Source organism: Fopius arisanus, unplaced genomic scaffold (assembly GCF_000806365.1).
Source record: "Fopius arisanus strain USDA-PBARC FA_bdor unplaced genomic scaffold, ASM80636v1 scaffold00081, whole genome shotgun sequence".
Taxonomy (NCBI): domain Eukaryota; kingdom Metazoa; phylum Arthropoda; class Insecta; order Hymenoptera; family Braconidae; genus Fopius; species Fopius arisanus.
The window spans coordinates 224,712-248,765 of NW_011887820.1; the positions used below are offsets into that span (position 1 = coordinate 224,712).

The following is a 24,054-nucleotide window of genomic DNA, read 5'->3' on the forward strand; positions in this document are numbered from 1 at the left end:
TATCAATTCATCACCAAAGAAATAAAAATGAAAAAAAAAATAATGGTCATATTCCATTTTATTTGCTACAATTTTTTTGCTTGAAAATTAACTAAGAAAGCCGCCTGGAAAAATTCCCTAGAACATCCTTTTACCCGACCGAGTTAGTAATTCAACTCTGCCGCCATCTAGCGGCATTCCTCGAACGGGCCTTCCTTACCACTTATGTCATCAAAATGTAATTTTCATAATTAATTGAAACAACCGATTTATCGATGCCAATTACGACAAATAGGTCAACCTTCACTCTATAATCATTTTGGTCATCAATTTTTATCATGCCTGACCTCCTTATCCCCTTAAAACCGCATCCATATACATCCATGCACATCCATGCAATAGCATGGATACTCCATGGATCTTGAATCGCCAGGGCAATCGATCATGAAAGAATAAAAGGAATTGAAACAATAAATTAAATAACTCAATTAACCTAATGACAATTTATTTAATTTGAACATCTGATAATAATTCTTCCTCTTAAATTCATTAGTTCTCCCGTAATTATCCGTCCATAATAATTCACCTCTTGAAACTCGTTGCACCGCATTTATCTGCCGAACAAAATTCATAACAAATCAATTATTTAATAATAATTTATGAATAGTAATTAATTAATTAATTCTATTATAAAATCTATTGAATCGAGGTTCTGAATATGGATTAATTAAAAATGGTAATGCTCACCCAATTATCGGGATTTTTCTAATGAACTTGAGTGGAATCTCCATGAGACGATCAATGATACCCATTATCAGGGTAATGAACAAAACAGTTATTTGCAGACGATTCATCGTTGAAATAATAAATCGACACTTGAGATTTCCAGGGAATGGTCTGATCGTCTGCTCTTTCAGGGAAGTTATCACCCTTGATGGACAGAACATCGACTTTTCAAGGGAAATCTTCAACATTTATGATCAGTAATAAATTCACTCGATTAAATGCTCATGTCGCCTGTAAATTTCACGGTTCATATTATCGGTTAATATTCAGGGATTTATTGGATTGATAAGCGGTATTTATTACTACGATGTGTTTTATTTTCTCATCAGAAATGCCTTTGTTTATTTCAAATTTTATTAATAATCGCGCGGAGAGAAATATTTAGTAAAAATTATGGAACTTTCAGTTCGCTTGCCGATTACGGAACCAACTCGAAAAGTCGAAGGGACGGTATCGTAATTTTCTACAGATAATTCAGATAAAAATTACGGAACGCCGCAGAAAAACTCCGTGACTCTAGATAAAAATGACGAGACAGATCCGTAAAATTTTCTACATTCACATTTCGCTCCGAACTTACATATTCAATGAATGTTGATTTTTTTCATCGAAGAAATGTAGATGATAATAAAACGCTAGCAATTCTCCGAAAAGTAAAAATAAAAAATAAGTTTTTGAATATTTTTCAACTTGTCCTGAATCTTATATTTAACAAAAAAGTTCTTCAAGATATAGTGTCGATATATACTATTCTTTCAATTGTGCCGTAATTGCTACGTCTTAATTTAGGTAATTACTGCATTCCAATTACCGCCTAGTACTATTTCAATGCCCCAATTATTATTTAATTCTTAACTTTCTCTCAACAAAGGAAAGGCTGGACAGTTCAAGATAATAATCATATCCACTATTACAGCTCTAGTATAATTGATATAACATTATTACATTTAAATTTATAATTATACTCGTTAAATATCTGAGGTGAGATCGAACGTCAGAAGGGCGTCACTCCATGAAATGGCGGCGATTCTCAATGAGAACGGCATTATCAGCTGAGCATAGATTATTAAGATTATTATTATACTAAAGTCAGCATAAGTTTTTACTTCTCTGGGTACCCCCACTCCACGTAGTTACCTCCGTAACCATGTCCCCCACTCCTAAAATCAATGTTAAAACTTATGCTGACTTCAGTATATAAAATCAGATACTCTCCTATTATAAAAAGGACAAACATCGAGACTATCGATATTTCAAGACTCTGTCCCGCTTCTTTCTCATTGGTTCAGTCACCTGAGGCAACTAATTTCAATTGAGAACTCATTTAAGGCCCGGGTGGACTATCTATCGAATATCGACTTCGGTTCAAATTTTATTTTTTTAACCTAAAATACATTAAAATTTGGGATCAATTTTGTGTTGCGGGAAGCACTTGAATGGACATGAAAAAATAATGAAAAAAAAGAGGAAAAATTATTGAAGGCTAAAGATCACGCTAAAGATCGATATTATTTAAGAGGGATTTACCAAGTTTGCTAAAAAAAATAATAAAAAATACGTAGCTTACTTACTATTGCATCTAGCTGTCCCTTAATCTTCTGGAGAGCAATGATAGCCTGCCTAATTTTTATGATTTTTTTGTAAACTTGGTAGATCCCTTTTGAACAATATCGCTCTTGAGCGTCCGTCAATAATTTTTCCTCTTTTTTTTTTATGATTTTTTTATAATCCTTCAAATATCTCACGCAACACAAATTTGATTCCAAATTTTAATGTATTTTAGACTAAAAAGATAAAATTTAAACAAAAGATAACATTCGATAGATAGTCCACCCAGGTCTTAATTTAAAAGTTGTCAATCACAATTTTTATAATTACGGCCTGCTGTAACGCGTGCTTTCTCGCACAATAAAAAGACAATTATAATTGCTACATTACCATTTAAAACAGAATTATACTTGTAATCATTTACAAGGTAAAATTGAACGTCAAAATGGCATCAACCCCCAAAATGGCATAAATTCTCGAGGAAAACGACATTATCAGGTGAGCATGACTGCCATACCGACGGTGACACCTGCCGCCCCTGCCCCCTGCCACTGCGTCCGACGCCACATCCACGCCATTTCCTTTTTAATTCCTCTGGCGTCTCCAACGGTACGAAGGCCCTTTTTATTTTCCTCTCTGTCACATCAAAACGTCGTCAAACAACGTAAGTACACATCCATTAATGTTCCCTTCACTCATAACATCTGGACAATTAAAAATCTTTTTCAATTAATCAAATACTCTAAAAACATTGGCCAATTTTCCACACCAACCGCTTCACCGGCATTCGCTGTGGCGAATTCCTTGGATTAATTAGGATATACGCTTCTTTTCATCTGTAGTTTTCCTATTTTCAGGTATTTATTGGGTATTTTAAGCCTTTGATTGAGAACGAGTCAGAAATTCCACTAATTGCGTTTTGATTCTCTAATTGCCTGAGACCTTGAGAACAATTGATTTGAGTTTGTAATCGTCTCGATACTCTAAATAGTTGTCCTTCTCTGTTCATTCGACCTTTGACCCGCGATTTGGGGGCGCGGATTTTCCCAAGAATTAGTTTTTTCTTTTCTCGGATTATTCAAGGTCAATGTGTTACATAACCATTTAGCACAACGTGGCTTTATTCTAGTTTTCACACGATCAAAAGTTTGAAAAATATGAAACTCTCATCAATTTTTAAGATCCAATTTATCCCTCGATTATTTTGTCTGTTTGATAGTTGAATTTTATTGGGGATTTAATACGACTCGACGATATAATTTTTTTTTTGTGAGGTTTATCTAGTCTAGCTAGTCTATCCCCTGATGCTTCTCTCTCGCTAATTTTATGACTAAGAGTTGATTGAGGTACTAACATAAATTTTCTTAATTTCAGAAAATGGTTTCCTCGAATATGCCGGTAAGAATTTTTTTTATTGCTCTTTGTGAATATTAAGGGAATTTTTCAGACGTTTTTTTCTATACATATTCGCGACTTATCTATCGAGCTCTGGACCGAAGGAAAATAATTCTTTTATTATTACTATTATTAATTTTATTTGACTACATGAATTTTTGAATATAGCAATCAGTTGTGATTCTCCCCTCATTTTTTGGTAAAGTAAATTTTTGAAACTTCCAAGAATCAAAATGGTAGATGGGAAATTTTATCAGATTATTATTATAGCAGTAATAGTGATAATAACAATATTAAATAATCATAATTCATTGAGCTTTGATAATTGATATGTGAAGTTTAATTTAACGGTATAATGTGATGCTAATGGTTATTTAAAACGTTTTAAAGAGGAAGACCAAGATTTTCGTGGGTCGTCTCCCTGAGAATTGTCGTAATGACGAATTACGCCAATTATTTCTGCGTTATGGAGAGGTTACGGAGTGCGATGTGATGAATCGTTATGGTTTCGTCCACATGGCTCGTGAGGAAGATGCAGCAGCAGCAATTAAAGCTCTGCACAATACCAATTTCAAGGGTGCAACGATAAATGTCGAGCAGTCGACTGGAAAATCTCGAGGAGGTGGCCCCGGTGGTAGGAGAGATGACAGACGAGGTGGACCCATGAGAGGAGCTCGTGGAGGAAGGGAGGGAGGTCGTGACAGTAGACCAGGGCCTTACAGCGATCGTCGAGGTGACTAAAAATTACTCAATCATTTTCATTTGATTATCTCGGTAACTAATAATTCTAGAGGATAAAGTAATTTGACTTTTTTCGATAATATACCAACAACAATAATAATCATAATCCACTGATTGGAAATTGAATCTAATTTAATGCATGATTACATTGGATTTTTCAATACCTTGTAATTATGGATTATCTCAGTAATGCGTTATTTTAGGAGAAAATCTCATGAACCTTTTTTCGTTCTAAATTCTTTCAATTACAAAAAAAAATCCTTATCGCGTTTTCTCCGAGGGCCTTTCGCTATCGAGATAATCAACAAATTAGAGAATGCACATCATTTAATCTACCATTTTATTCGATATTTCAATCTTTCCGAACTGTTAACATAACCAGATGACCGTGAATTTTACAGAAAAATATTATTAAACTCTTCTATAGAAAATGAAATTCCGTATGAAAAAGTTTAATACCATTTTTACCTGAGACCCTGTCTTCTCGAGATAAAACTGAAAAATCTGCAATTACTGATATTTAATTGGTTCAGGTGGTGGTGGTGGATACTCTGATTATGGCAACCGTGGAGGAGGTGGTTATGGAGATCGTGGTGGAGATTATGGTGGGCCAGGAGGCGGATACGGTGACAGAGGTGGATATGGCCAGGGTGTGGGTGGAGGAGGAATGGGTGGATACAGTTCATCGGCTCCAGGAATGGGTGGAGGTGGTTATGGGCCCTCTGGAGGATCAGTTGGTGGTTATGGACCCAGTGGCACCTCTGATTATGGCAGAAGTGGTGATTATGGTCGGCAGGGGGACTTTGGCGGTCGCTCGGACTACGGAAACTTCCAGTCTGGGGGTGGAATGGGTGGTGACTTCAATCGTGGAGTTCCTGGAGTCGCTGATTATGGCAGGGGTGACAGCTTTGGCAGTGGCAGAGCTGCTGATCCTTACACTCAGAGAAATGATTACGATCGCAGCACAGCTGGACCCATGAGGAATGGAGGAGGTGCTGTGGCTTCTGGTGGATATGGATCTGGATATTCTGATGGGGGGCAGTATGGGAGAGCCATGGGTGGAGGTGGACCCTCTTACAACAGTGGAGCACAGAATTATAACAGTGGACAGGGACCACAGGCTGACATGTTCAGCAGACGTCCTGGGGGGAATGCTGTTGCCAGTGGTGGATATCCACCCGTTGGTGGAGGGTAATTCATTTAATATTATTTTTTATTCTCTGTGAAAGTGGTGAAATTTTTATTTCCATCAGGACATTATTTTATTTAAAATTTCACAACTGACTCAGTTATTTTATTGAGATTGGTGAAATGTCTGGAACTTTATCTTAATCATTAATTGAGTTCCAAGTTAGAGGTTCCCTATTGAAATTATTGAATAATCATAAATGTTATAAGAATTTTTCCAGAAAAAATTTCTTCTGAAATGCAAAGTTTCTCAGTGGCAGTTCTCATTCTTAGAACATTTCTTTAAGTGCTGTAGAAAAATTTCTCAGTTTATGTCATTTGTTTATCAATATTATTACAAGAATTGCAAAAATGTAATATTATAATATAATTTTTTGGAAAGAAATTGTTTTCTGGAAGAATTATTAATAGTCTATAATAAACTAAACTGTTGGAAAATTACACTTGAAATTTTTAAAAGCGATAAATATTATTAAAAAATTGAATTTCTAGAGTTTTTTCCATTGACGAATCAGTTAATTTTTCAAATATTCGGTGAATTATCAATTTTCAGGTCCATATGGCATTGCAAACCCCTGCGAATGTGAAAAAATCAAGCACTAATTTTTCCAAATTTTCAATCTGTTGAAATGTCAATTTTATCTGATATTGAATTTTACTGAAAATTTTTCTGAGCATATCAATGGACATGAACGCTCAAATTATCAAGAAATTCTCAAGATGAATCGGAAATGTACTGACGATTTTTAATTTCAAATCAATTGCCACTCACTGAATTTAAAATTCCATTGTATTTAGTGTCGATTTTCCCTGCTGAACCTAAAATTCAAGTCTTCATTAAAGAAATAAATTATCCATTAACATGAAAATCTCAATTATGTTGAATTCCCAAGATAAATGGAAATTTACTGACAATTTTAATGAAAATTCAATTGAACCTCACGTAATTGAAAATTCCAGCTTTTTATTAACAAATCATTCATTAGTCAAAATGAAAACCTCAATTTTCATGGAAAATGAGCGATTTATCGTTTTTAAATCGAAATTTAATTGAAAATTCAAACGACTGTAGCGAAAATTTCAAGAAATATTCAACAGTGTACGAGGGATTGATTTTGCGATGATCAAAATGAAAATATCGTAACACATTTTATCACTTCACGTCGTTTTTCTCAAAGTTTCAACTTCGATTTTCTTATTCTCAAAGCTATACTGAAGCGTACGATAGACCAGATGCCTATGGACCCCGTGGTGGTGGTGGTGGTGGTGGTCGGTAAGTTAAAGCCAAATATATTTTATTGATTTTCCATAACAAAAAACATTATCGTTAAAAAAAATTTTCAACGAGCGCAATAGCGTCGCGATTCTCGTTATCATCGAAACAATTTCCCACCGTCGACCACGAAAAATCTTTAAATTTCCCGTATAAGGTGTAACGTAATTATATTTTCCTCAAGGACTTCTAACTCTCATTTAAGAATTTTCCAATCTTCTCTGGAATGTTTATCCAACGATATTTCTTTTCCTGATTCATCTGGCTCGTTCAACCGATTTTTTGCGATTTTTTGCGTCGACCTGCGAGCGTTTGAGCGTTGCGAATCGATTATTACAATGCGATTTCGTCGAGGCCGATTGCTGTCAAAGCTGTCAGACGATTTGCGAATCGATTAATGCGTCAGTTTTATTGCTACTGCTTCCTGATAGGTTTATACACTGACATGTAGATCAAAATAACTTGTCATTGATGATTTTTGTGGAGAGTAGGAATACGACGTAATTATTCATTAACTAATTGCCAAATACGAGGGGCGAGTGATTAAACGTTATTAGTCGATTTTATCGCATTCCATTGCTGCATTTTTTTTCTCTTGGGAACCATTCATTTTCAATTTAGTTCAAGTTATTAAACAATTATTTATAATAATCACAGATAGTTTACTCAATGCAAACGAAATTTCTCGGTGAAAATTTTGTATTTCAATTAAAAATGTTATTTCGTGTTATTATTATCATTATTGCTATTTGATTTTTTCAGTAATAATAATAATAATAATAATTAATTCAATAGTACGAAATAACTTTTTATTATAAATAAAAAGTATATAAAAAAAATATATATATAAAAGTTTGAATATAAAAAAAAATCATCTTTTTCATTTATCTCGAACATATAAAGACAATTAATTTTTTTTTTTAATGAATGAACAGTAAATCTGCAGCTAAAGGAAACGAAAATCGACAATTTCGCTCAATATAATAATTTATTAAAAATTGCAGTCGATAATTATTGAATCAATAAGGAAGACATAGAAGAAGATTAAAATTATCTGAGAGCCGTCCCGATATTTGAATAGTCCAAAATCCCTGAAAACGTTACATCTTATACATTGGATAACCGACAAAGAGGGCAAAAGCCTTTCATTTACCTTAAAAAAAAAGAATCCAGCGTATGTGATTATTTTCTCATTTTTTACTATTTTAGCTTCCCAGGTCCGGCAGACGCAATGCCCCCGAGGTACTAATGCGTGTTCTCCCCTCGATTTAATTAAAAATCGTAATTAATCGCGTTAATGGCATTGTCATGCCAGGGAGCGTGTACATGCGATAAAAAAAAATGTTGATAAGGAGATACGGATTTTTGACAAAACGAATCATCGTCCTGGCCCTATTCGAAGGACTTCTGCGTCTGGCGAGAATAAAACACGTCATCGAATTCATTGACACAACAAGTTACAATACACGGTACTGATCGATTTCTTTCCATGATACGCACCGTGGAATTTTTACGATAATAGCGAGTAAGGTACCTTAAGTCTACGTTATTCAGTGTGTAGGCTAGGGTTTTTTTTTGTTCACTAAATTTTACTCCTCTGCAATAAAATGTACCCCAAATAGATTGAAAGGCGATTGAAAAAAAGGAGATCTGTCCAATTTTACGGTTAGGAATATTAATTTATCTAAAAAACTATTGACTTACCAAGGAAATGTGATGAGACTATTTTTCTTGGATATTTCATTGGCTATAATAAAGTTCTGCGACGATTTTATCTGGGATCAATAGGTTTTGAGGTAAATTTATAATTCTAAAACAGTTTATGTTCGATGAAAGGGAGATCAGTCGAATTTTATAGTTGTAAATGTTAGTTTATCGAAAAACTATTGATTTGAGAAGGAAATGTGATAAGAACGGTTTGCTTTGAAATTTCGTTAGCTACAAAAAAGGATTGTGTCATTTTCATCTGAAATTGTTTGAAATCTTGAAAAAAATCTTTCTCAAAATTTTTGATGAAATTTCAAATTTTAATTCACAGAATTTTCATTTTTTTACAAAAAACCAGTCTTTTTACATTACATTTTTTTTTAACGCTTAGGAATTTCAGTATTTCACCTTCACATTTTTTAATTTAAACAGAAATTTTGACATTTAAGGACGATTCTAATTTATTTTGATGACTCCAAGCACAGGATAACAATTCGATTTTCTCTCTTATCGCGGAATATCTCCGAATCGGATAGAGGTACCGAAATTTTGATGGTTACTTTTTTTTGTAGCTCTGAATAATGTCTACCAAAAAGTTTCAATGAAAAAATCGCTATCTCTCTAGGATCCCGAGATAAATCGACCGCTACCTTTCGCCCTTTTGCTTTTGATTTATTTGGAGTTCAAAAGGATAAAATTAATAATTTAGAGATTGAAATAGAAACTATAACTGAAAAATAAATGAACAGTTCTCATCAGTAGAGTTCAATTGCAATCAATTGAGGTTTTCATTAAAAAAAACCTGGATAAAAAGAAATAAAATTTCGTGGACAAAAATGACTCTAGTACAATGTCTGAGGGATTTGTCCTAAATAAAAAAAAAACATGAGCACCTCGCGGTGAACCTGTAACCGATAATTTGTTCATATCTTAACAGAAAATAATTGAAAATAAACCATTAATTCATGAGATTGAGTATAAATGTTTTAAGATGAAGAGGACAACAGGGAGAAGAGGATTCAGAGGTGATGAATATGACGAGTAGACGAGTTCTCCATTTCCTTGATTAAAAAAAAATAATAACGAACGTGCTAGGATAGACACAGTTTATTGTCCCAATAGTTTAGAAAAAATTGCGATTGTGCGCTGTTAATTACAGAAATTGTATGAATTTAATTGATGTAATAAGGATTGATAAAGTGTTTTGATTGTTCAGTTCTTTTCTGGATTTATGACAAGGATTAATATGGAAATTGATGGAATTTTGTACATGTGTAGCACAAAATGATGAATAAATGACCGAATAGAATAGACAAGGGATTTGTTGCGTTTGCGATCATTTGTGAGAGCAATCCGTGAGCGCACAGGTATCGAGGATTGATTTATTTTTTTATTTGTGGTGGACCTGGTGAACCCTTTCTCTTCCCTTCCTTCGAGAGAGAAGTGCTGATGACGTTTCTCATGTTGATAGAACATAATATTATCGTACATTGTCCATATTACGATGCGTATTGCTTTGAGGGCCGACGATTTGTGGTACGAAAATAAAATTTCAAGGTATGTTATTTAGCGTGCGTGCGCCCATTGCTTGGATCGGTTGGGAAGTGGCAAACCGATTACCTCGAGAACTGTTGATTTTTCGTGGAAAGATCACTGACATTTTTCTATTGGGTATTTAATTGCCAACAGAAGAGTCCTCTGATGTTTTTACTTTGGCTCGATGGTTTTTGAGGTAAATTGATAATTGTGGAACATTGTATGTTCGACTGAAGGGAGATCGGTTGAATTTTACAGATGTAAATATCCATTTATCAGAGCTACTTTTAATTGGAGAAGAAAATCTCACAGGAGCTTTTTTGGGAAATTTCATAGGCTCCCAAAAAGTTTCGTAACGTTTTCATTTGAAATCGATAGGTTTTGAGATAAGTGGATAATTATAAAACATTGTATGTTCGGCTAAAGGAAAGTCAGTCGAATTGCGCAATTGCAATTATTTATTTATCTAAAAAACTGTTGATCTGAGGAGAAAATGTGATAAAACTGTTTTTGTTAGAAATTTCATAGACTACAAAGAGGTCCCATAGCATTTTCATCTAAAGTCAGAAGTTCTTGAGATAAGTGGATAATCAAAAAATGATAAATTCAATTAATCTGAGTTTACTACTTCGTTACTGATTTGATTAGAAGACAATTAACATTACATTTGTGTTTGTCATATCCACACGAGTTTCGCATTACTATGTTATAATCTCTACAGTGCTGATTACTCAAGATATCATTTTTCATAATTATCTTTCTGATGTGCGATGCGAGGAGAAGGGACTGGAGGGAGATTATTCTTACAAGTAGTGAAGTACAGATTAACGAAATCGTTGCGGACTCATCTTTGTTAGTTAATGGCCGGACGTGCGTTTTATTATGCAATGTTTATTTACATAGGTTTTTGGCGGCATGAGTTAACGAGAATTTTTTGTCAGATGGCAGCCAGGATGAGGGGACTTTGGATGCACTGGGGTGAACTCAGAAAATTGACAATTAGATATTCCTCAGTTTTTCGGGAGCTGTTCTGAGGCTAATTATCTCCAGGTGGAAGGACCCCGAATACCTCGATGCAGGAATTGTTTTTGGAGAAGTGATTATAAATAAATAAAGGAATTAATGAAAAATCGTTACAGTCTTTTGTACTCTGTCTTTCATATTTTCCCCCATTTCTGTGGACTCGACGATTTTACTCTTCTATTTTCTGATAGAAATTTGAATTGGCGAGAGGTAAATCCTATATATTTTTTTAGTCCAAATTTATAATCATTTTAGGCTTATAACTACTTTGTTAATTGGAGAGGAATATAGCACGTGATTAATTTTGAGTGATTTTGAATTAATTAAAATGTATTGAATGGAAATAATTATTCCGTAAGAATCTGTCATTCTGATTCTTTATTTTTCTCATAAATTCATTTTCATAAACTCCCGCGCGTCGTTTGAAGAATTTCATTGGTCGACACGTGCAACGTATATCGATCGAAAACAGATGTTTGCTGGCGATCCATCCACGAATTAAAAATTCTCGATTGTTCTTCAATCAAAATGAAATTCAAGAATTAATTATCAACAATGACAATTATCCAATCGTGTAATTCCTTCCATGAAGCTGCGGACAGACCAGTAATAAGAAATTTATCAATTCGATTGGTCGAAGTTCAACTGAAAGTGTCAGTGGCCGATAAAATTTCCTGGTAATATTCTTAGATAAATCAAAGAATTAAGGATCCATGGAACTCCATGGATGTTCCTTAGCCAATGGATGCCAGGAAAGAGGGATTATCTCCCTCGTTCTCGCCATCCCCCATGATCTTGAGTGTTAAACATATCTTAATTCTAAAATTCGGCGTATTGCTCAGTTTCAATACGTGACAATGAACAAGGAACAAAGTTCACGGCGCTTAAATTACAACAAGGGGAACCGAAAAATTTCATGAGTTGGATGACAATTTTTTTTTAACCATCATTTTTTGTATTTAAAGACAAAAATATAGATTTAAAAAAAAGTCGAAATTTCTAATACGTTCCATCAATTAAAGCGATGAAAGAGCAAAATTGAAAACCTGTGATCGAAATTCGAGTCGTGGAATAATACCAAGCAATCTGTTTAATCGGATAAATTTTACTTTAATAATTGACTAAAATTGGAATTGTGAATTAATTTTTTTATTCCTATATTATTTTAGTAATTCACACTACTCCGATCCCAAGCTATTTCCGAAAGGTAGGCTTAAAACAGGAGAAATTAATACTCATAGTTTTGCATTATTCATTTGATAGTTATTATCGAATATTCAGTGGAAAACGTGACATAACATATACATAACTGAATCTGTTCAATATTATAATAATTAATACTCAATCATTTCGTTTTTTAGTGGTTCTAATAAATTGGTTAGTAAATTAATAATTGATGCAATCATATTGTGAATTTTACCAGGTCTAACGAGGATTGAGGACCAATCAAAATGCCCCTGAGGAATATAAAAGTCCTGGAGCTCGCTGGTCTAGCTCCAGCCCCTATTTGTGGAATGATTCTTGCTGATTTCGGAGCTAATGTCATCCGAGTCGACAGGGTAATAAGAATCTCATCAATTACGAGGATTTCTCCACGCGCCACAAGTTCTTCATGAGATTTTCCGTCGAAGATCTTTTGAGTTCACTAATTGTAAATTGATGAGTCGAACTTTCTTCTAATTATTATGCTTCTTTTGAAACAACTTTTTATTGAATATCTATATCTCTATTTGCATTTTACATACATCTTGAAACATAGTATTAAAAAACATTTGCGAAAATCTGTTCAACATTTGTTTTAAAAAAATGTTTAGATCCATTCGTCTGTCTCGAGATCAAGTATTTGATTCTTTTAAGGGCCGGGTGGACTATCTATCGAGCGTCATCTTTTATTTAAATTTTATCTTTTTAACCTAAAATACATAAAAATTTGGGATAAGTTTTGAGGTCACGAAAATCACTGGAGTTGGCATAAAAAAATAATGAAAAAAAAGAGGAAAAAATTTTGAAGGGCGCTAAAGAGCGATATTTATGAAAAGGGATTTTCCAGGTGGGAACGGACCAAATGGACTTCGTTGCCAATGGAAAAAGATCGATTGCGTTGAACTTAAAGTCTCCGAAAGGCGTGGAGGTATTCAGGAAATTGAGTGATAAATGCGATGTCGTTATCGATCCCTTCAGAAAAGGTAAAGTAACTGAACAATGGATTCAGGTGCACTCAGCTTTGTTTATTTTCCATTGAATCCTTTCATTGGTTCGATGAAACAACTTTGCACTTTTATTATATGCGATTGATCTCGACAATTATCGACTCAAAATGAAAACACCAAAGGACTTTTTTGTAGCTGATTCAATTCCCGAAAAAAAAGGCCTTTTGATAATTTTTCGTCGAATCGATAGTTTACTCAAAATAGATCGATATGCAACAAATCTTCAAACGGAGGTGTAATTTCTCTGGATATATTGACTATTTTTAATTAGTGATTCATCTCGAAAACCATTGATTTCTGTTGGAATATTACCGCAGTTACACAAAGAATATGGTACTTTATCAGGTTGAGGAAATAGAGTGTGAGTTGTGGATGGATATATTGTGGATACACGAAGTAACGAGAGCTCGGAATACACGTAAAGAGCACGTTTGCTTTACTTGACGGTTATATTTTGACTGGTTATTACATTGTACATCCAGCACAATATTATATTGTCTCCTTGTGTGAGTGTGACGAGCAGAAGGCTCATTGTATTTGTTATATATTCGATAATTTCCGTTGAAAACACTAAAGGACTTTTTTGTAGTTGATCCAATTCCCGAGAAAAAAGATCTTTTGATATTTTTTTTAGAATCAATAGTTTTCATAAAAATCGACATTTAAAACCGTAAAATTAACTCATCAATTGATATGAATTTTAGGTGTGATGGAGCGATTAAAACTGGGCCCAAAGGATCTAATGAGTACCAACAGGATGTTGATCTACGCAAGGCTCACTGGGTTTGGCCAGGACGGGCCCTACTCGAGGATGGCAGGCCACGACATAAATTACTTGAGTATATCCGGATTACTGTCTCTCTTTGGTCGTGCAAGAGGGAAACCGACGCCTCCAGTGAATTTCGCAGCCGATTTTGCGGGTGGAGGAGTGCCCTGCGCCCTTGGAATCGTCATGGCCCTTTACGAGAGAACGCAGAGTCAGATGGGACAGGTGATTGATGCCTCCATGGTGGAGGGTACTGCCTACGTCGGGAGCTGGATTTTCAGGAGCCAGAAGAGTCCCCTTTGGGGACAGCCTCGAGGACATAACATGTAGGTCTCAATAAATAATGCAAAATTCTCCTTTTCTAAAAACTTTCACAATATATTTAATATAATAGACATAATATCTGTTGCTTCAAGTAATTAAATCCAATAATCTCATATGCATGAGTTTATTTCCAAGAAATATTTCAGAATTTTGAATTATTTAACATTTAATTCAATTAATAATCCAATAATTTTCTATAAATTAATAATAATTGAAGATAGATAACCGACGTGCGGTGGCCGTGCGGTTAGAGCGTAGGGGGTTGGCACATGAGATTCGTGGGTTCGATTCCCAGTCGGGGAAATGCCAGGGGTTTTTTAGAGATAGAATTCGCTCTAACTTGCACAGGTTTTCATCATACGAGCGGTAGTCTCGAAAGGGACGACTGTACCTGGCCAAGGTTTTTTCCCATGAGGTTTTCCCTTCGGCCCTCGGCGTAATTGCGGTACAGGGGGAACTGGGGGTGGGAAATGTAAAAGCCCGAAAGGGTATACATGTGTGGACAAGTTTAGTTAGTTTTGAAGATAGATAAGAGAAAATTATTCACTTAGGAGTGAATAATTATCTAGACCATTGTTTATGAGTTAATCTATAAATTATTGATCAAAGTTGATATTTTGTTTAATTTTTCGACAGATTAGACTCAGGCGCTCATTTCTATGAGACATACGAAACCCTTGATGGGAAATTCATGGCAGTGGGTGCCATCGAGCCTCAGTTCTACAAAATTTTCCTAGAAAAACTGGACCTTAAAGATGACGATGTGCCCCAGTTCTTAGACTTCGAAGCGAACAAGGAGAAACTCTCAAAAATATTTAAGGGAAAGACCCAGGAGGAATGGAGTAAAATTTTCGATGACACCGACGCCTGTGTCACCCCAGTGCTCTCAATCCACCAACTTCTGGATCATCCTCACAACAGGTTCCAGGAATCCTTCGCTGTAGCAGAGGATGGGACAGTTGCTCCGAGGCCCTCACCAAGGCTCTCCAGAACCCCCGGAAAATCCAATTACCAGAAGAAGAGTCCAGCCCTTGGGGAGAACTCCAGAGAGATTTTATTGGAATTCGGATTCGGCGATCAGAAGATCAACGAATACATCTCCTCAGGAGTTGTTTGCCAAAATCTTCAGAAGTCAAAGCTGTAATTTACTCTCAATTATTTTTAGATCTAAATTGCATCTTTAGCGAAATAATTAATGATTACGCGAGATTGATCTATTTTCCTTTGAAATACCAATTTATCTCGTAAACTATTGATTCTAGGCCAAAATAGCAGAAGCCTGGAAAATTTTATCAGCCATAAAAAAGTTCCTCACTGTTTTTTCCTTAAATTGATGGTTTCCTAAATAAATCGATAAATCGATTTACATCGTTTAATCAGTTTGTTATTAATTTAAATTCCATAAATAATTTCGTTGAAGTAAAATGAAGGCGAATTAATCTCTCCATTTTTAAGGAAAAATCTTCTTTCATTTCTCTTTTTATTTTGTTTTAGGACAATTTTAATTTTTTAGAATTAAATTGATTATTCTGAAATCGAATAAAAGAAGCATCGAATTATTAAAAGATTGTTATATTTATATTTTTACAAGGATATTAAAGGACAGAAATAATAATTATCATCCTCTGATGCATTTATTCTTCAAACCTCCCGCTCTATGATTTCATTGGCGGAGTACCGCCATTTTATAGCATTAAAAAACCAATGAAAAACAGCGAATTGAGAACGCTCTAAACCGGGTCTGAGAGTGAATTGACATCTTCCAAGTGCAGATTAACCAAACAAGTAATTCAGTACAGTATCAGGTAATAATTCAGGATAATATAATTACTGACCCCAAAAATATTGAGACTCATTTATTCATATTTATTCGCTTGAAAAAGTAGTTTTGTGCGCCAAATCATCTCTGAGCGATGATTATTTCGACCGAGAGGTTATGTTGGACCTTTTTGAACTCCCTGTCAATATTTTCCACTGAAAAATCATTCGAGATTTTCTGATTGTGGAAATTCTTATAATCACGTTCGTTCCTTCCTGGAAAGTACTCTCTCGAAAAATTCAATTTACAATATCTTGGGATCAAACGATACGATTTTTACGAGTCATTTGTCAATTTAAAGCCTGGAATAATACCTTGGAAATGAAGGAAGATAATGGAAAATTCACTCAGCCTAGGCATGAAAAAATTCTATAGATACAACTTCAATTTAATAAAATTTCATAGACTCTTATTTACTTTTTCTATTTCATATTTCCACTTTAGAATATCAATTTATTTATTATCACAATAAGCAATAATTATTGTTCATCTTTCTTCATTCATTAATTTATTTATTCATCTATAATTTAATGCAAAAATTGAACAAAAACCAATTAATTCACTGAGTTTTTATGAAAAATAAATGAACAAAATTAAAAAATCATAATTTAGGAGTAAAAATTGATCTCTTTCTCTGGATCTCAACTTTCAGCTGGACGCAAACTCCTAAAAATGACAATATCGAAGCCAGCGGAGGCGATGGAAGTGGAGGCATCGACATCAGATCCTGCCCCAGCAGAGGAGCCAGTGGAGAAAAAGGACACAGACCTCCAAACAATCCACGACCTCCGAGAACACACTCGTCAAATCGAGAAGGCAGTCCTGAACAAGGAGCCCCGATTCATCCTACGAGCCCTGCGAGCTCTTCCCAACACCCGTCGCAAATTAAATCCAATAGTCCTCCGAGGAGTGATCGGTGGTTTTTACACCAAGTCCTCATCAGACCGAGAGGCCCTGCTGTCGTGGGTTGAAGAACCCATGGACACAGAGGGAACCCAAGCAGCAATTCAACGTTTCAAGAGTTCAGCATCACCTCTCCTCCCCGAAATAGACGCCTACATCCACCTCCTGGTGCTGGTGCGCCTCATCGACACGAAAAAACACGATGAGGCAGTTCAATGTTCAGAGGCACTCGTCCAGAAAATAACAGCCACTAATCGCCGTACAATCGACCTGATAGCAGCAAAATGTTATTTCTATCACTCGAGGGCTTACGAACTCGTCGATCAGTTGAATAAAATTCGGGGTTTTCTCCATCTTCGATTGAGAACTGCAACACTGAGGAATGATTTTGAAGGCCAAGCTGTTCTCATCAATTGCCTCTTGAGGAATTATCTTCATTACAATCTCTACGATCAGGCCGACAAACTCGTTCTTAAGTCGACGTTTCCAGAGTCAGCGAGCAACAACGAGTGGGCGAGATTTCTCTATTATCTGGGGAGAATCAAGGCAGCCAGGCTGGAGTATTCAGCAGCCCACAAGCACCTTGTGCAGGCAATGAGAAAAGCACCGCAGACAACAGCTGTGGGATTTAGGCAGACTGTTCAAAAATTAGCTGTCACTGTTGAACTTCTTCTTGGAGATATTCCTGAGAGGCAGATATTCAGGCAGGCAGCTGTCAGGAGGGCCCTGGCCCCTTATTTCCAGCTCACTCAGGCTGTTAGACTGGGAAATCTTCACAGGTTTGGGGAAGTCCTGGAAAACTTTGGGCCTCAATTCAGGGCTGATCACACGTTTACTCTGATTCTCAGGCTCAGGCATAATGTCATTAAAACTGCCATTCGATCCATTGGCCTCTCCTACTCAAGGATATCACCTGGGGATATTGCCAGGAAGCTGGGGCTTGATTCTGGTGTTGATGCTGAATTTATCGTGGCTAAGGCCATCAGGGATGGCGTCATCGAAGCGACTCTTGATCCTGAGAATGGATACATGAGGAGCAAGGAGACAACTGATATTTACTGCACTAGGGAACCTCTTCTTGCTTTTCACCAGAGGATCACTTTTTGCTTGGATCTTCATAATCAGAGTGTCAAGGCTATGCGGTATCCTCCCAAATCTTATGGCAAGGATTTAGAATCAGCTGAGGAGCGCAGGGAGAGGGAACAGCAGGACCTGGAGCTCGCTAAGGAGATGGCTGAGGAGGATGATGATGGATTCCCTTGAATTATCTTTGATTTGTGTCCTTTTTATTGATTTATTTTGGTTTTCTTCATTGATATTTGATATCTTCATTATCTTGTATCTCATTTCGTAGATTGCAATAAAGATAAAATTAATTCAATCTATTCAATTATTAAATTGGTTTTATTGCTAATTCCTTCTTCTATATTCGATCATTTTATTCGAATAATTTAATTGATTATTCAAATTCCTTTCAACAGTTCAGAGTGATTTTGGTAAATTATGAAGGGAAAAAAATGCAATCAACTCATTAATTAAATTATTAGTTTTACTGTAATAACTGTTTATTATTGTATGATAAAAATATTCCTGTGAAGTAGATTACAGGCTTTTCTCATCGATTACTACTAATCACGAATCATCTCTCTTTCACCTCTAATTATTAAATTTTTCATTTTACTAATTAACCCATTAATCAACTCTTTGCGTCCCTCAAACCTTATAAAATAATGTCTGAATACCCAAAAATTGAGATCAAAATCGTTAAATCTGTGAATTGATGTCCTTAAGCGATCGTCTGGTGGTGATAGGAGTGTCCCCCCCAAGTGATCTTCTGTGGACAGGTCCTGGAGGAACAGTAACTGGCGAAACTCTCGCCCTAGATTCCTGGAGGTCGTCACGGGGATCATCTCTTGCCTCCAGTTCGTCAAAATTTTCTATTATAGGAGGACAAGTCAGAGGCATCCTGGGCTGTGATATTGCTTCATGTCTCACCACCTGACTAAGAGAATTCCTAGCGACTTTTAGGTTTCTCACTGCCATTTTAGCCTTCTCGACCTCCTCAATCTTCGGATGTGCAGCATAAATTCCTTTGATATCCACAGGAATACTTTTAGTTCCATTGAAAGTCTTGAAAATTCCAATCAATGTGTCAGCTAGCTCAAACATCTCAGACCTGAGACTAATAACAATAAACTGGGCATTTTTGGTTCGATCCTTAATGTATCGTCCAACGATGGATACATTTTTAAAATCAAGTGCAGCATCGATCTCATCCATGAAGTACAGGGGAGTTGGTTTGTAATGATGAAGAGCAAAGACAAGAGCTAAAGAACTGAGGGTCTTCTCTCCACCACTGAGATTGCTGATATTCTTCCAGGACTTTCTAGGTGGTCTCACACTGAAAGTGATACCCTCAGTGAAGGGATCGAGTGAATCAACGAGTTCTAGCTCAGCAGCACCCCCGAGAGTGATCATCTGATACATTTCCTTCAATTTAGTTGTGATAACATTGAATCCAGCATGAAATTCCTCAGCCCTTCTCTTCCTGGCCTCGTCATAAGCACTCCTCATTTTATTCCTGACATCAGTGGCCTCGTGGACCTCAGCAGACCTCTTCATGAACACCTTGTCCTTCTCCAAATAATCCTTGATCGTCTGCATATTGGGAGTTTCCTGGGGGAGTTTCTCCTGTGCGGCTGCCAGATTATTAGCAACAGTACGAGTATCAAAATTTGAAATCTGCTCGTCAGTGTAATCCGGCAGCTCCTCCTGAGGCTCATCAGGAATATCTGTGAGCTTCAATCCTTTTATTCCTCTCTCGTACTTGGCGACCTTGAGCCTCAGCTCAGCAATAACATTTTCACTGGCCTTGAATTTCTCATCAAGATCGATTTTCGTGGCTTTCATTTTATTCTCTCGATCCTGAAGCTTGTGTATATCGCCCTTGAGAGAAGCTGCAGCAGCGTCTCGCTCCACCAGAGCTGTATCATGAACCTTGATCTCCTCCAGGATGGTTTTCGCCTCCTCCTCGCACTCGTGAATCTCCTGATGAATCTCCGTTAACCGCCCCTGACAGATCTGAATGTCAGCCTCGAGCTGTTCGATCCTCTGGCTCGTTTTCCGAGAGTCTCTCTCAGACGTTTTTATCCCTACCTGGAGTCTGCAGATCTCCTTCCTGGCTTTATCAATTCCCTTGGATAGATCTGATATCTTCTTCTGCTGCTCTTTAACTTTTCCCCCAGACAACTCCTCAATCTCATCATTAATCTCCTTCACAGCTCTATCAGTAGACTCTGACTCCTTCTTCGTCTTCTCTAGCTTCTCCCTGGACCTCTCGACAGCCTCAGCCAACTCCTCCACCCTCTCAGCACTGGATTTCGATTCAATCACCTTCTTCTCCTGCGCCTTCACCTGCTGCTTGAGGGATGGCGCTTGCTCCTGAATGGTCTGTGCCTCAATCTCAAATTTATCTCTGTTTAGTATCATCTCCTCGAGTGCCGACGACAGCACTCTGATCTGCTCCTCCAATGGTGGCTGTTTCATCCTGAGTCTATTGCACTCCTCGTAGATACTCTCAAGATCACCCTGAAGTCTCTCAATGTCAGCACCTGATGGCTCATTCCTCATAACTCTCTGGCCAATTCGCCCCTTCGATGGCCTTCCACCTCCACTCATCGTTCCAGATGTCTCAATAAGTTGTCCCTGAACAGTGACAACTCTCCAGCGTTGAGCCCCATAAGCAATCCTCGAGCCCTGCTCCAGGTCCACAGCGAGAAGAGTATTCCTGAGACCAAAGTAAAAAGCTGGTAGAATCCTCTGGTCCTCCACTTTAATCACATCGAACAGTCGGACAACATTCTCTGGCGTTTTCACAGGCTCCTGGTAAATCTCCACCAGGTGCTGCTGCTTCTCAAGGGGAATGAAATTGGCACGACCCACGTTGTGACGTCGAAGAAGCTCAATGCACTCCTGGGCCGTGTCCACAGTGTCCACGACTATGTGATCAAGGGTTCCGCATGCTGTAGAAACAGCAATATCGTATTTAGCATCTACAGCACCTAGATCTCCAAGTCTTCCAATGACACCAGCAAGCTTTCCTTCGCGTTTCTGCTGCATCAGAAAATCGAGGACTGCACTGCGTGACTTTGAGGCATTCATTGCTGACCTCTGCTCCTCGAACTGGAGCCTCATGCGTTTTAAATTAGTGGCAGCCTCGAGTTCCTGGGCCTTGGCCTCTGCCAGATCTCTCCTAGCATCGTTCAGGCTCTTCTCAGTCTTAGGGATTTTCTTTTTGAGCGTCTCCAACTGCTCCCTACGATCCTTGAGGGTCTCCGCTGCCCTCTGGAGTGTCTCCTTGAGTCTCTCGAGCTTCTCCCTCTCTTTCACCTCAACAGAGGTGTAAATCTCCAGCTCAGACTGCGCCAGGTCGAATATACCCTTGGCCTCGTTGACGTTCTTCTTGTAGACGATGAGCTTTTTTTCCATCTCTGCTCGTCTCTTCATCAGGGGCTCAGTTTTCTCCTTGAGTGATCCCATCAGCACCTGTAGCTGCTCCTCCTCCTTCTCCTTTTTGGTGATGTGTCTCTGAATGAGAGTCTCACACTCTTCAATTTCCTCTGCATTCTTCTCTGGTATTCTTGACAGATTCTCTAGATTCATCTGCTCTGTTTTCACAGATTGCATATTTAATTTTCTCCTCTTATTGGTCTCCAGTGCCTCGGCGTGCAGTGCCTCGTCCTTTTTCCTGATCTCCTCGAATCTCCCAGATGCTGCGTCTCGTTTCAGCTGAATCGCGTCCCATTTCTTAGACTTCTCCTTCAATTCCCTCGATTTTTCCTCTTTATCCTCGTGGACTCGTGACATCTCGCTCTTCAAATCCTTCAGATCCTTTCCCAGGCCCTCATGGAACTCCTCTTTCTCCTTAATTTCTCCCATGGTATCAACTCTCTTGCAGTGATACAACTTGTGCTGCAGCTTTGTTATTGCATTCTCGATCTTCAAATAAGCCACAGCCTCCTGCATCGGCTCCTTCAGAGTGTCCCTCTCCTTCTCCGCCATCCTCAAGCGATTCGTCCTCTCCACCACTCGTTCTGAAAGAATTTCTACTTTTGTTGCGAGTTTTTCCAGTGGTTGTTTGTATCTAGTGGTGCCAATGATGTCCTCCAAGAATTCGAGCATTCCAGTATCAGTATCTGACTGTCCCTTCGGCTTCATCAGGGCGATCTGCTCGACCTCCCCCTGGAGTATCAGAAAACGATTGTGATCGAGGTCGACTCCCTCGTGCCTTAGGAGCTTAGCTATTTCCTTGAATTGCACTTTTCGACCATTCAATTCGTAATAAGACGAGCTATCCTTGAAGGCTGTTCTTGATATGATTATCTCACTCCCCGGGATCTCCTCGTACTCCTCGTTCGGCTTGTCCAGGACCTTTCGAAAGTACACGGAGACTGTGCAGCTGGTGCAGTTTGGGTGTTCGTTGGAGGAGTGAATCATGGATGAAACCTTTTTCGAACGAATTTTTGTTGCTCGATAACCAAAAACGAAGAGCATCGAGTCGATGACGTTGCTTTTGCCACTGCCATTGGGACCGACTATCGATGAGAAGCACGTGTTGAAGGGGCCTATGTCCACGGTACCGGCGTAGCTCTTGAAGTCTCGATTTGTTATTTTGGAGATTATCAAACGAGGATCGCTGCTGTTATGCTCTGTCAGCTTTTGAGGGGGTGGAGGGATGTAGATGTCTTCGTCAATGCGCACTCCACCTTCCTCGTCAGAGTCGTAGTGATTTTCGTCAATTTCCATCGGTGAGACGTCCGCCGGGCTCGGCATCCTGGGCAAATTAATACAATTCACAATATATTTTTTGAGTTCGGATAGTTTTCCAGGGATATCTCCGAATCTAGAGGAAATACTGCAATTTTTTAAAGAACCCTTTTTTGTAGGGTTTTTTCTACTCGACCAATGAAGTGATGAAGAAAATTTTGATATTTTGCTTGGATTCAGAGATAATCCTTGGGAACTTTTTTACTTTTTATGGAAAGAATTGAAGAGCTGTTCTCTGGGCGAGATTTCGAGGAATATCTCGGGACTTGACAGAGATGGTGAATTGTTTTTACATAAACTTTTTGGTAGAGCTCATTGTGCTGTACAAGTAAAGACCTGAGAAAATTGAGCTATCTTCTTTATGCCTAGAGACATTCCTCGAAAACTTGAGTAGGGAATAAGTACACTCGTTACCTTCAACTCTTTGAAAGTCAATCGTTTCTCCTGTTCCAACGAATGGATTTTAAAAAATCACTTCTCGTTTTTTTTCCCCGGAAAAATATCTTCAAACAAAAAAAAAATCAGCAAATTCCACTCCGCGGTTGTCAGTCTACTCCAAGAACCTTTTAACTATACCATTAAAATTCCCTCTATCCTTTTCCCCATTCCCTCACCAAAAAAAAACCACAAGGCGACGAAATAACCGATTTCATAAAAATCCCGGAGAGAAAGGGATTGCAATAGCGAGTAATTAATCCCCAAAGCCCTCATTAATAAAAATTCCCATTGAATTCCACACGACTCTTTAAACATTGAGGTTATTCCCACTTACTAGCAATCAAATGCCCCCATTCCCAACAATTAACGTCTAAAACCTTGACCTTGAGCTTTCCAGGTCCAGGATGACCCCCGGGACGTGAATTTTTTTCTCTCGAATAACAGATGAAAGGAATGCCGCACAATTACCTGCTTTTTTCCGTTTTTTTTCAACCGTCAAATTCAAAACGTAAACATTCTTTTGTGCGCAGGCGATCTGCGCACACCTCCCCCCCACTTTCGAGAGGCGGTATAACTGTATTTTTCAGCAGAA

The 24,054-nt window shown here is 37.6% G+C and overlaps 4 protein-coding genes and 1 long non-coding RNA gene across 9 annotated transcripts; 3 read left to right on the top strand and 2 right to left on the bottom strand.

Moving 5' to 3' along the window:
* Positions 1 to 467: 467 nt before the first annotated feature.
* Positions 468 to 1,267, bottom strand: LOC105270205 (uncharacterized). The gene is made up of 2 exons (XR_892512.1): positions 727 to 1,267; positions 468 to 593 (listed from the first exon to the last, which is right to left on the bottom strand). It is a non-coding gene; the product is annotated as an uncharacterized lncRNA (long non-coding RNA).
* Positions 1,268 to 2,848: 1,581 nt separating this feature from the next.
* Positions 2,849 to 11,276, top strand: LOC105270206 (glycine-rich protein DOT1). Of its 2 annotated transcripts, none has more exons than XM_011310999.1 (6): positions 2,849 to 2,977; positions 3,688 to 3,711; positions 4,099 to 4,441; positions 4,983 to 5,640; positions 6,845 to 6,910; positions 11,095 to 11,276. In XM_011310999.1, exons 2-6 carry the CDS (start codon positions 3,691 to 3,693, stop codon positions 11,108 to 11,110), a joined length of 1,104 nt encoding a protein of 367 aa, XP_011309301.1. In that variant the 5' UTR covers positions 2,849 to 2,977; positions 3,688 to 3,690; the 3' UTR covers positions 11,111 to 11,276. The 2 variants fall into 2 exon arrangements, with proteins under 2 accessions (XP_011309301.1, XP_011309300.1); XM_011310998.1 differs by lacking the exon at positions 11,095 to 11,276 and adding an exon at positions 8,120 to 8,921.
* A 357-nt stretch (positions 11,277 to 11,633) lies between these two features.
* On the top strand, positions 11,634 to 15,842 carry Amacr (Alpha-methylacyl-CoA racemase). Of its 2 annotated transcripts, XM_011311001.1 has the most exons (6): positions 11,634 to 11,853; positions 12,346 to 12,383; positions 12,600 to 12,735; positions 13,227 to 13,362; positions 14,091 to 14,478; positions 15,113 to 15,842. In XM_011311001.1, exons 3-6 carry the CDS (start codon positions 12,628 to 12,630, stop codon positions 15,618 to 15,620), a joined length of 1,140 nt encoding a protein of 379 aa, XP_011309303.1. In that variant the 5' UTR covers positions 11,634 to 11,853; positions 12,346 to 12,383; positions 12,600 to 12,627; the 3' UTR covers positions 15,621 to 15,842. The 2 variants fall into 2 exon arrangements, with proteins under 2 accessions (XP_011309303.1, XP_011309302.1); XM_011311000.1 differs by lacking the exon at positions 12,346 to 12,383 and having other exon boundaries at positions 11,635 to 11,853.
* Positions 15,843 to 16,197: 355 nt separating this feature from the next.
* Rpn3 (regulatory particle non-ATPase 3) lies at positions 16,198 to 18,583 on the top strand. The gene is made up of 2 exons (XM_011311002.1): positions 16,198 to 16,281; positions 16,948 to 18,583. The coding sequence occupies exon 2, from the start codon at positions 16,968 to 16,970 to the stop codon at positions 18,459 to 18,461; it is 1,494 nt and encodes a 497-aa protein (XP_011309304.1). The 5' UTR covers positions 16,198 to 16,281; positions 16,948 to 16,967; the 3' UTR covers positions 18,462 to 18,583.
* Positions 18,584 to 18,733: 150 nt separating this feature from the next.
* On the bottom strand, positions 18,734 to 24,012 carry glu (structural maintenance of chromosomes 4-like protein gluon). Of its 3 annotated transcripts, none has more exons than XM_011311005.1 (3): positions 23,931 to 23,996; positions 23,439 to 23,527; positions 18,734 to 23,031 (listed from the first exon to the last, which is right to left on the bottom strand). In XM_011311005.1, exon 3 carries the CDS (start codon positions 23,028 to 23,030, stop codon positions 18,963 to 18,965), a length of 4,068 nt encoding a protein of 1,355 aa, XP_011309307.1. In that variant the 5' UTR covers position 23,031; positions 23,439 to 23,527; positions 23,931 to 23,996; the 3' UTR covers positions 18,734 to 18,962. The 3 variants fall into 3 exon arrangements, with proteins under 3 accessions (XP_011309307.1, XP_011309308.1, XP_011309309.1); XM_011311006.1 differs by lacking the exon at positions 23,931 to 23,996 and adding an exon at positions 23,601 to 23,923; XM_011311007.1 differs by lacking the exon at positions 23,439 to 23,527 and having other exon boundaries at positions 23,931 to 24,012.
* Positions 24,013 to 24,054: the final 42 nt, after the last annotated feature.